This window comes from Aythya marila, assembly GCF_965140915.1.
Source record: "Aythya marila genome assembly, chromosome: 1".
Classification (NCBI taxonomy): domain Eukaryota; kingdom Metazoa; phylum Chordata; class Aves; order Anseriformes; family Anatidae; genus Aythya; species Aythya marila.
Genome location: NC_139042.1, coordinates 168,352,559 through 168,365,181, shown reverse-complemented (window position 1 = coordinate 168,365,181; position 12,623 = coordinate 168,352,559). Strand labels below are relative to the sequence as shown.

General features: G+C 36.5%; 1 protein-coding gene across 1 annotated transcript in view; it reads left to right on the top strand.

Annotated features, from left to right (window-relative positions):
* The window catches only part of TRHDE (thyrotropin releasing hormone degrading enzyme), a gene marked incomplete at its 3' end in the record, with an annotated part of 202,467 nt that extends 190,484 nt beyond the window's left edge, over positions 1 to 11,983 (top strand). Inside the window, exons 16-19 of the mRNA XM_082784741.1 lie at positions 4,450 to 4,617; positions 5,173 to 5,313; positions 9,524 to 9,605; positions 11,840 to 11,983. Of these exons, the coding sequence (XP_082640867.1) occupies positions 4,450 to 4,617; positions 5,173 to 5,313; positions 9,524 to 9,605; positions 11,840 to 11,983 (535 nt within the window). The remainder of the gene's footprint in view (positions 1 to 4,449; positions 4,618 to 5,172; positions 5,314 to 9,523; positions 9,606 to 11,839) is intronic.
* Between the last annotated feature and the right edge of the window lie 640 nt (positions 11,984 to 12,623).

Genomic DNA, 12,623 nt, shown 5'->3' with positions numbered 1-12,623 from the left:
GGATACATTCTGCAGTGTTACTACCTAAGTAACACTGAAACAATAGTTAATTTTATCCACTTGATTCAATTAATACAGGGGGCTAATGTTCTCTGTGTTGATCCAGTGCAATGGAATTGCAGTTTTGGAAAACCATTTTTCTTTAATCTATAAAATTTTAAAAATCTACACACTGGGAAGATTTTATATGTTTAGATAACAATGGCACCTAATGATTGGAGAGGGGAGAGAGCAAAAATCTGTACAAATGGAAAAAATTCAATTAGAAGGCTCTCTATTGAGGCAATAGTTAAATTACTTTTGGGATATTCACATTTTCATTCTCACAATTTTCATTTCCACAGAAGGGAACCCCCTGTCTACGGTTCTGATTACAAGCCTCTCACAGGAGTAATTTGTAGCTTTTCATAGCTGTAAGTTTCATCATTTCTAAAGCTGTAGCTTTTAACATCAGTAGTTGTTTCAACGTTTGTGGGGGTTGATTTTTTTTCACACTATCCTAGTGACTTAGCTTATACAGAGAAACCTAAAACTTTCCCTGAAGCGACTGGAACATTGTGAGTATGATACACAAATGTGGTTGCAGTAGAGTTTTCTTAAACATAGTGACATCTAGGCTGCAGGCATGGGATCAGTGCCATCACTTATTGTTAAGTCCTTCTTCCTTCTCAGAGCACTGAAATGATCCTGTGGGTCTAAAATCACTACTTAGGATATAAAGGAGAGTAGCTGAGAAAGCCTATGGAGTTAATATGTTTTGATGTAACTTTCGAAAATGTAAACCTCACAAGTGAGGAATGCTGACCTTTCTGGGGCTTAGCATCCACCGTGAGTTACCTCTGCTTCTGACTGGACTCAAACAGAGTGACAGTCCTTCCAGCATACAGTTCCTTCTTACCTGAATTAATGGCAAAATCGACCTAAAAAGAAGTGCTTTTTCCAGGTGCCTTAAAGTTCCTTAGGGAGTCAGTTGTCCGAGTTGCATCTTTCACAGTAAACCAAAGACAGCATTTCTGCTGTCGATGCTCACCAAGAACTACATGTGCTTCTAAAAAATGATTTAGTGTTTGTGTGTCAAGATATGAAGTGCTTTCTGTCATAAACATAAAGCTTGACTGGGTTCAGTTCTTCATGTTTAGATACCGTGTGGTAAGACAGATTTGGAGCAACCAGTTTGGTCCTATGATCAGGAAGCATCTCCTACTCCGGTTCAGTTAGCATTTGTTCTTTTGACTCCTGTCACTGTATTAAATCCCAAAGTAAAATTAAAAAAAAAAAAAAAAAAAAAAAAAAAAAAAAAGAGAGACATTAGCTGGCAAGAAAGTTGTGCTTTACAAATAACCCAGTGACTCTGAAAATCACAACACAATGGTAAATAATATCACTTCCAAGTTGTATTCAATGTACATGTATGTGTACGTGGCTGTGTATTTATGTTACTGTAACTGCTGACCCAAGGTTTTGACAGAGTTGCAGTTTTTAAAACTTTAAGCCTCATCTCTAGTAATATAATCCAACACAGTGGCAGCACCTAAATACCTACTGTATTAATTTTAGTGTTTCTTGATTTCTTGTGTTAAAGTATGTAGTCAATTTTCTATTATACGCTCCAGTATATGCAGTTTCTTTTGCATTTGCTTTTTGAAAGAGACAGGAAGCAGGGGAAAATTAAACTCTTGAGACTCATTAATGTTTGAAATATTCCAACATGGGCTTACTGATAGACTTTCAAGTTAGAAATATGAATTCCATTGGTGTGAAATAGAAATGTGGTACCTAACTCACATGGATAATTCTCTAAATGATAACCAAACTCACATTTTACTAATGATAACTCAGTTTGGGGGAATCAAAACTCAGTGGTATTGAAAGGCTCATGAGAATGATAGCTTGTCTTCTTCACTAGATATGTATGTCTAAACATACTCTTAATGGCTCTTGCCAACTTTCAGAATTGTCTGGTTTCCTTGGTCTTGGTGTAACAGTTCTGTAGGAACCACAGGAGCAATTGCTTAGGCTCAATATAAGCCAAGGCTGACTGGTCCTGGATAAATTTGAGGAGAGTTACTAACTTTTTCCAGTGCAAGCTTTTTAGGTCTTCAGAACATGACTGACAAAATTAAAAAAAAAAAAAAAAAAAAAAAATCTAAGAAGATAAAAAGGAGTGTTCGTAACAGAACTATGGAACTTGCATTTTTGGAGGTCCCAGCTAAGTCTTGGTGACATGTTGGAATTGCTTACAATACGTGTTCATAACCATAATAATGCTGATTTTGTGGGACAGCTGGGGATAGAGATGTTACCACACAGTGATTTGGTGGTGGGAGGAAGCAATAAGATCTTAGATCATGTCAGGATCTGCACAATAGCAGTAATCCACTGTGGTTAGTTAGTTGCAGTTCATGGCAGAGGTGAGCCATTGCACCTCTAGTTTTGTTTTAGAAGACAATGCTGCTGATATGTGCTAAACACAATTAGAAGTTTCATATTCCTAGTAATTTCACAATGGATTACATTTCTCTTGCCTACCCTTTCAGTTTTTCTTTGGAGAGTTTGGTCCTGAGTAAGTGTCTGGATTTGTCTGCATCAAATGCAAAATAGCATTCAGCAGTAGTTGAATCAGCCCTGTGTGGCTCTATTAGCATGGGTCCATGCTAAAAATTTTCCAGGAAGACACACAGTCTTGATCTGTGTCAGTTCAGCATAAGCAGAATTTATGTGACTACCTGCATCTGGACCTGTAGATGTGTCCTCAGAGCTGATGACCACACTGATGGCCAAGAACATGAATAAAGTCTCAATTTTAGGCTTTATTTTTATATATATATATTTTTTAGTAGTAACCTTATGTTACTACTTAGAAAAAGAATAGCAAAAAAGCAGCAGTCATTAATTGCCCAAAGGTCTTCAGCCAGGTGGAGGAGGAGTGCACTTCTTTCCTGCTTGCTTTGATTTAGCTACATATTCTTTATATTCTTTTCTTCAAGAAACATCATGGTTGTTGGGACTGGTTAACGCCTTAGATGCAACAACAATTTTTATCCCTTCACAGTCATCAACATAGACTTTCCTGCTTTGCCTCCTTCCTTCTGAAGTACTCATGAGCAATCAACATTTTGAAATGTTAGAAAACAATGCTGGTTTTATTTTCCAGGGGTTCAAATATGGCCAAAAGGATCAGCTGAAGCTTCTTTAAAAGAGCACCACTAAATAGGGCCTGGCAATAGAACGTTTCAGCGGAAAGACTTTATTTATTTATTTACGTATGGGGGGCAAATAGATGGGGAGTAAAAGAACTTTGATTCTTGAGTGGTGTGGTCTGGTCTCTGGTGTAAATGTTGGTGAAAGTCTTAAAATAGTAATGACATCTTTTCTTTCTGTGCTGCATAAGATATGATATCAAGTTTTACAGTAGAAATTTCATTCTCTGTCCCACTGTATTACTGCCAGCAGCTTTCTATACTTCTAGATTCTCTAAAGAGATTTTGCATATGAAATTCCAAAGGTGATTAGTATTAGTATTTATTATTAGTAATAAATATTATTAGCTATTAGTAACCAGAGAAGGGTATTTTGCTACAATTTTTACCGGCAAAAAGAGGGTGCATTTTCCTTCAAATCAGAAACATATGAGAAAGGTCTAGCTTTACTTGAAGGAATACCCTGCAGCCGTCAAATGCTTCGGCTTCTATGCTTATAAGAAATATTAGCAAGGTAGGAAATTCAAAGCCCAGCTGAGATCTTTTTAGAAGAAAACAGTACAAATGCATATCCTATACTAAGTCTGAATTTGGCTTTAAAAAGCTGTTTATCTTAACTGTAGCCTGCGTTTATAGTACTTAAGGAGCTCATCAGCTCACAACCATCCTGTAGCATAGCTGGTTTTGTATTACTATTGATAAGAAGAGTAAATGAACAGATCTCTGAATTTTCTTTGCTTCTGAAAACACCATTTTTAAGTAGAATTTTCTCCTTACTTCTATGTTCCTGTATGAGTATGAAGCACTTTACAACACAAGCAAGGAGGAATTTCTGGCTGATCAGCTCCCACTTTGAAATCTCGGTACTAAGGACAGGAAGAGGAGTTTTGGCGCAGAGCCCAGCAGCAGGCTGATAAGATCCTGAGCTAATTTGTAGAGCTTATGTTACCTGTCCTGTAGGTTATGTGGTACATTACATGTTGATGAACTGGACAACCATGATTTATATCCTTTTGACAAAATGATGGTTATGAAAGGAACGACAAGCATGTGTTGCCTATTAGAAAATTCATCAGGATGTCTGGGAAGATTTTGGTGGACGTAAAGAGATGTAAATGTAGTTTTCCAAAAAGTGATTACTCTTGCACTTTAATTTTGGAGTCTCCTAAAAGTAGTGATGTTCTTCCTTAGTTTCCAGTGTCAAGAAGCTGCTTATTTAACACAGTGCTATTACTGTTTTCTTTTTTAGAATCCCACTTAATGTGAGAGACATTGTCTACTGTACAGGAGTTTCACTGATGGATGAAGATGTATGGGAATTCATTTGGATGAAATTTCATTCTACCATAGCAGTGTCTGAGAAAAAAATATTATTAGAAGCCTTAACTTGCAGTGATGACAGAAATTTGCTCAATAGGTACAAAACATTATATATCTGTATCTGTTACTGATAATCATTTTAATATTTATGGATCATCACTTGAGCTTCGGTCTAAATGAAGAAAAATTTGCTTTTAAAGCACAGGCATCTATGTAAACTGTCCCATGTTTTTGCATTATTACACATGAAAATTAAAACATGTTATGTCATTTCACTTCCGAATTGTTCTAAATTCATAAGAGATGTTTGAAACCTTATAATAATTGTTATGTTTTATTGGCATAGCCTTTATATAAATGTATTGACCAATCTGATCTTATTGATTTCAAGGAAGGTTCCACTCAGCTTTTACTGAAATCCTTTTCCATCCCTCCAGCTATGGTAGTATCAGCATTCCGTACCAAAACTAAAGTTTATTCTGATTCATAAATATGTCTGATCTTTGGAATTACAGAAATAAACCAAGAAACCTGGAGACTTAAACAAACTGTTTATTTGTTTGTTTGTTCTGAGAGTTTTTAGACATGCTGTTGTCAGAATATGCATTGGCAGATCTAAATAGGATTTTTTTTTCCTTGTTATTCCTACAAGGCTTTTGAATTTGTCTCTCAACTCAGAAGTTGTCCTGGATCAGGATGCAATTGATGTGATAATCCATGTAGCTCGAAATCCACATGGAAGGGATCTTGCTTGGAAGTTTTTCAGAGAAAAATGGAAAATATTAAATGCCAGGTAAAGATAAAAAAAAATAAATTTATCTTTGTTTTATTGTTTTGATGTAATTCATATAAGTATTGTGTATGTATTTATTCATTTAAGTTCCTGAATCTAACCCACTCTCTTTTTATTTGTAAATAGAAATATGTCTCTAAATATGAAATGCATACACAGGAGTCACAAATACATGTATTCACATATTATCAAACATTCATGGAAACATTTCTCTCTTAGAGATCATCTGTATATATATACCTGTTACTGTATTGTATCTATGCTTATGATAATGAATTCTAGATGCATGTCAGGTGCTGCAGTTCTACGTTTACATAGATAAAAAAGCAGTAGTTCCCAAAGGAATTTTGCTGATTTTAAGTGTGGTAGAAAAAAAAATCATATATATATATATGTATTTATTTATATATTTTTTCAAGCACATTTATTCAACTGTGGAAAAACAAAAGCAAAGCAAAACAAAACAAACAAAAAAACCTGTTCTTGAAATATTTCTGCTTTCAAAAGGAAATCTGACGCTAATATCATGTCATCCCCTTTTCTTCTGGACTTTTATACAGAAAGTAGATGGCAGCCAAGTGCTGCCCAGTGCAGTTTGTTATACACAGGATAGGAGCTAATTTTTTGTATTCCTCCAGGAGTTTATACAGGGATTTATGCCTAAATAATTTAGGCATAAATTGTCAAAATTCATATTGCTGCAAACACATATACAGAAGTTGCATATGCATAAGTGTCCTGCCTCAGCAAGTATGTTCATCTGCCAACCTAGCTAACACCTGTGATTTTAAGCACAGCCACAATTAACCAGTGTAGGCAAACGGACAATGTTTAGAAAATTATGCGAGATGCATTTTTTTGTGTGTAGAGGTTTTAATTTTAGATAGTTTAACTGCACTTAAAAGTATAATTTTATTTATCTCATTTGGTATGCATTGCTGTGTTATCTGACTTCACAGCAATCAGCAAGGCCTCATCAAAAAACCTGTTGTATTCTTTTTTTTTTTTTTTCTTAAATGAGAAAATAGCAGAGTCTTGGCCCAATAGCCATGTCTTTGCCCAACATGGGCTTTGTATTACGTTCATTCAGTTTGATCTCCAAACACTAGTCAGAGTCATCAAAAGGATTGTGTTAGTTGACATACACTCTGTGCATTTTTCTGAAAGGGACATCCAGTTGAGTTTCTGTCAATTGCCAAAGGATTAAATGCAGTGGAACGAAATACTTCATACAAGCATGTGTGACGCCTATTGAAAATAATTTCATTTTGTAATTACAGATTAAAACCTTTTAAGAGAGAATTGCAGAGGGTAGAATTGGTCTAACACCTTGTCCCTTAAAATATTCAGTGAAATACATGATTAAATGCAGAATTAGGCTTCTAATTTAAGCTTTACACACTGGTACATTATTAAAATGCAAGCTTTACTGCTGAATTATAGTTCAAGTATACTCTGTCCCAAGACGTTTTTCTGCCATTATAATTCATCATTTAACTTTATTTAAAACTGTAATACTTTGTAATAAACATTAATTTAATAAGATGATATCTCTATGGTATTTTCCATTGAATTTATTATAAAAGATGTTGTCATATCAGATAGTAATGTGAAATAGCTGAGGGCAATTGAATTATGCTATAACACTATTTCCTGTAACTTTAAAACACTGCTTATCAAACACTTAGAATGACAACAAAATATTATTATCCCTTTGTAATTTTACATTATACTTGTATATGCATTGCCCAGAAGATATCAATAATGTTGGAAGTCTTTAAAAAACACTTATATTTCATTTGCAAAGGTTACATAGAAACTAAGGTGCCTTATATGTCTTTTGTCAGTGGGAGTAAGACTGCCAGGTTTTATAGAAGTGTGAAAAAGAGAATTGAAAGTTCTATGCTCGAACTGTTAGCTGAGTGTGCAATACTTGGGCCTCTAAATTATTTTGATCATGTGTGCATGTGTGTGAAAATTTACTCTAACAGTGCCTATAAGAATTCCTTCATTCTCAAGTGCTGAATCATTTGTCATTTGGGGGGAATTTGTCAATACGTGGGAAGTCATTTGCATCTGTCCAAAGTAAATGGAATATGCTGCCTTCCAAGTTCAGTTCACACAAGTACAAAGCTTGTACAAGCGTAAGGCATTGGAGGATCACTTCCCCACAGGTACAGGACGGCCCATGACTCTATAATGTTTCCAGGAAGAGTTTAAGGTTCTGCTTCTGAAGAGCCTTTGTCTTTTCTATGAAGTGTAGGAAGACTGATATTTGCAAGACAAAATGCTTTCTCACGTATTTATATTAATTTTTATGTTTCATCTGCAAAGTACTATTTTAAGATGTATCCTTACTAGAAGGTTTGCCAGCAGAGGCTGTTTCAAAATTGCTTTTAGTGGCTGACTTTTTACCAAATATGCATAATGGTCAGTAATCAGAGTAGGTCTTCACAAAGGCATAGTTTTCAATGGAAGGAATTTTGCTACTTGTTCACACTGTGGCTACAATGCAGACTGCAAAAAAATAAAAACCTTGCAATGATTTTCATGAGGTTGCTTCTCTAAAGTGGATTGGTAACCTTGTCAAAAGACCCCATCAAGAACAGCTTCCAATTTTCCAAGCAGTCAATTATGAGGCTAAGCTGAGAATGTAATAATAAAGGGCTTTGTTAGAAAGCCTAAACGTGCTTAAAGGACCATGAAATCCATACTTCCCATAGGAGGCGTTTGCCTCTGGATGACTCTATATGTCAGTATGACTGAAGTTTTTGGAAAAAGACATGTACTTGCTGAAATATCCATGAATAATTCATGGGTATTAGTGGTCAGGAAGTAGGATTGTTGGTCTCTATAGCAATATTTCCCTTCATACAAGCTCAAGGTAGCAAGCAACACAGCACACACCTTCCTTGAAACAGAAACTTCTCAAAAAACATAATTTCTCTTTTATTTCCCCCTCTCTATTCCTCTCTCTGTGCCTGTCCCTCTCGCTTTCTCTTTCTCTCTCCCTTTTGGATGACTTTCTGGCTTACAGAACTTAGGTATTTAAGGGTAATTAATTTAGGGCTAGTAGAAGCAGAACAGAAAGCTGTGTCTGTGCTAGTTCATTTCACTTTGAATTTTGAATGCCTCCTCTCTATCAGTTTGTAAAAGCAGGGTACAAACTGAATTGTTCCCCTGGATAAACTTAATTGTAATGAAGTCTATTAACATTACTTATGCATGTCTGACAAGAGAACTGAATTCTTTAAAACAGTCCAGTTCAGATTAGCTAGATACTGCTTTGGATGTATGTGTATATAAGCACAACTATTTGTAAAGTGCCACTTGCTATGCTGATGTCTAACTCAAACACTTGCTTTTGGTTTCCAGTGGTATTGCATTCTCCATACTAGAAACACTGGAAATAAACACTACCACAAGCTATTCCAACATGTGATGCAAAACTTCAGGTGTAGTCTGGTTAATCTTATAAGCGATGTAGTTGCTTTGTCTGGGGGGGTCAAAAAAAGCTTGTGGACAAGAAGGTGGAAGAGTAGTGTTTGAATGGCCGGTTTCAAACTACCCATAGAATGTCATTGCTGATTGCCATTGAATATCCTACCCAGTAAAAACAAATTGGCTTCTAAATATTCTTTGCTCAAGCTTTTGAATTTTCATTGACAGGTTGGTTCTTTGAGCATGTTACATCATGGCCCTGGGAATTATTTTAGCACTATTATTTTATATCAGCATTAATTTAATTATCAGGTACTGGAACAAGAGGATTTGACTCAGTTCACTTATCCAGAGGCTATTTGTAATGTAGATAAAGTGGATGAATGGAAAATGCAGGGAAAGCTGCAGCAATTCCAAAAGTTTATGGTAATAGTACAGCTCCTCAGAATATTTCTCCTTAGTTGCTGTTTCTCTCCTTCTGTGGTGCCTGTATTTTGAGCTTCTTGGTGTCATGACATGGGAAGCTACTAAGCCTATTCTGCTTAGTAGTGTCTGACTAAAAGTTAAGTATCAAGAGCTCAGCTTAGAAGTAGGTCTCAGTTCAGGTTTTTGGCATGAAACACTGAATGACAATGTCTGATTCCAATGCTATACTCTTGGACCTCCAGAACTGTCCCACATCTTCCCTTGCTTACAGAAGACTACTTTCTCATTTTCAGCTGGCCTGGTTCTTGCACTAACTCTCTGAATCTTCTTTTTGCCCTTACAGGTATGGAGAAGCATTATTTATGAATTCGAAGCTTATCAGTGGGGTCACAGAATTCCTTAATACTGAAGAAGAACTAAGAGAGGTAATTTTAAGTGAATTCCAGTATGTGAGGCTATTTTTGTTGATGGAAGAGGGCAGGAGCAATTAGGTGACAGCAGCTGCTAAGGTCAGAGAAGCTGAAAAAATGTGTCTGCTGAATGAAAGCAGGCCTGGAGGGACAAGGAGTGACTTTGTGTTCCTTTACACTCAGTCAGGGGCAGCACTGGGAGAGTCAGTGTTTTTGTAGGAACCCTGGCTGCTCAGCTGGAGTTGGACAGCATGAGAATGAGGAGCAGACTGCAAAGGCACCCCGATGTGTAGGGGAGGTGCCAGGAAGTGGGTAGTATAGGTAGCTCTTGGTACTCTAAAATTTTGCATTTCTTCCATTCATCTGGCAGGATCTTGCTACAGTAATTCTTTATTTTTCTTCCACTAAGATGTGACAGGCCCTTAGCTGAATTTAACTTGAAACAGGGTTTTACATCTCTAAAATATAGTATACTTTACATAGGAGATTGGGATCTCACTTTTAAGTGTTCTGATGTTGAAAGAAAAACTAGAAATAACTCTGGAGCAAAGGCTTGGCTGGATGAGTAGGACTCGTTTTATTTTTATTTTTATTATTTTTTTTTCTCTACTTTTGGTTGAGAAGCTGAGCAAGAGATCTTTCTGTCCAGATTAGCTGATGCTGCAGAGAGCAGCCCTAAGAAAAACCTCAGTGGTGAAAGTAGGAGAAGCTACAAGAGCCTTCACTGTTTTTTTATTGCCTACTGTATTTCAATGTGAGAAAAGCTGTAAACCCTGTTATTCTGATCAAATGGCATCACAATAATTTGTTCTAAATGCTAATTGTTCCTTATTTAGTTTGTCAAGATCTTTCACTTTAAATTAACACCTGCCCTGACTAAGATATTTGTGCAGTTGCCTTACATTCTGTTTATGCTCTGCTCAATTTTACCCCAAATGGGTCAAATGATTCATACACAGCATAATCACCGTTAGTTGACCTCTAATTCTGCTGCAATATTTGTGCCCAACCATTTGCATGCACTCAAGTCAAGTGGCCGCTGGTACTTTGGGAAGAGCCACAGCTGTCTTCCCAAGGCTACCCAGCTGGGATGGATGGTACTGGCTAACACTTGAGTATCTGACCTGCAAAAGGAAGCTTTCTGTACTCTCAGTTTCTACCTCATGATAGCATTAGCAGGCTTCCTGTTTATACTTCCCAGAAAAGAAACTGGACATGTAAAAAAAATTGTTATAAAAACTGCAGAGATCAGGCAAGGTCTGATTTTGATAGTTCCCAGGTCCCTCCCATCCTTTTAGCTGGGATGGGAATGAGATAGCTGCAGGACTAGCTTTTTCAGTTTTCAGCCCATACACAAAGGGAAGCAGTTGGAAGTTAGTTTTAAACACACAAGGTGATTCTGGTATCACCAGGAAACAAAAATTTACTAATCATGAATAACTGCAGCTAAAACTACCTAATTTTATACAAGTCAATATAACCAGCAACCTACTGTGCAGAGCAGCCTTGCAGCTCTCACTTAAAAAGAACAGTAATTCAAAGCACACCAGTGCCATCAGCTATAATAATCCAGGGGCTAGTGCTATAATTTGAGTATACATGAGAAGAGGCCTTTTCAGTTTGCTCAAAAAAAGATCAAAGTTTTCTCATAAGGGAAAGAATCTGTTACAGACATTCAAAGATCAAAAAAAGATTCAAAGATGAGTGCCCACTTGCTTTGTTGCCATCCTCTTTCCACTGTAACGATCCCTTCCTTTTCTAAACAACCAGCTTGTACTATATCATAAAAAGGGTTCTGCAAATCAAAAGTAAATAAATTTGGTATGAAGTTTGATTGAACCAAAGAGCATCAGGGCTGCATTCTACTGACATTTGCACATACACCTGAATTAGAAGCACTTAGAGTGCTCCCAGTTTAGTTTCTTAGGTAGGAAAAAAGTTCAGAGCAGCCCAGCTGTTTGCACAGTGCAGCAGCGAGAGGTTTCCTACGAGAGGTGGAGGAAATGATATTAATGTGATCCAGCACTGACATGTCAATATCTTCCAGTGTAATTTGAAGCAATTGCATCACATATAATTGACAGTCTGCTGTCTTATTACATTTCCTTTTAAATCCTTCTACATGATAGTACATTTACTGCAGTGGTGATTGTGGAGGTTTGTCCTAAATGCCCGACTTGTTTACATGAACTGAAAATATTTACTTTCCTTAGTTCTTGCAAATTTAACCTGTTAAATTGTATTTCCAGCTAAAGAACTTTATAAAGAGTTATGAAGAGGGAACTGCTGCCTCTTTCTCTCGTGCTGTGGAAACAGTGGAAGCCAACGTACGGTGGCAAAGGCTTTATAAGGAAGAACTATTCCAGTGGCTAAGAAAATCCTTGACACACTAATCTGTCTTTCCAACTGAACTTTTAACCTGAAGCTCTGCAAAAGGAAAAGAAATTTTAGAAATGTTCAACATTAAAATCATGAAGACAAGATCAGATTCCAGGGAGAAGTTTTCTATTTCCTTTTTCTTAATTGTGTTTTGTTTGTTGGTTTTTGGTTTGTTTTGTTTTACACTGGGTTCTTGTGAAATTGCCAAGAAGCTTTTCAGAAGAGAAGGTCATGAATGCTTGTGAAATCCAGTCCTCAGTGTACACAACCAAACATGATATTAAGTGGTGCATGTAAATGGTGAAGAAAAACTAACAAACAAAAAAAACCTTCAAAGACTATTTTGTGCATGCTTGTATTGTTCCTGCCTGTATTCTAGCATGCTTATGTATAACAGCCACATTTTGTATGTGAATTCCAGTTACATCAACAATGGGCATTATACAAAGCACAAAGACTATCTATGACAATCAATGTTGCAACGAACAAAAGGAAGGGAAGGAAAAGGAAATGCAGAAGGCTTCCAACTTTGGGCAGTATGAGATATAAAGTTGTCTTTCCCATTAGCTGCCAATTAGTCCACAACTGAGATTGTCTTTTAATGATTACAAGGGTGCCAGCTCATTTCCTGAGTTGCCATTTGTCATGTATGTA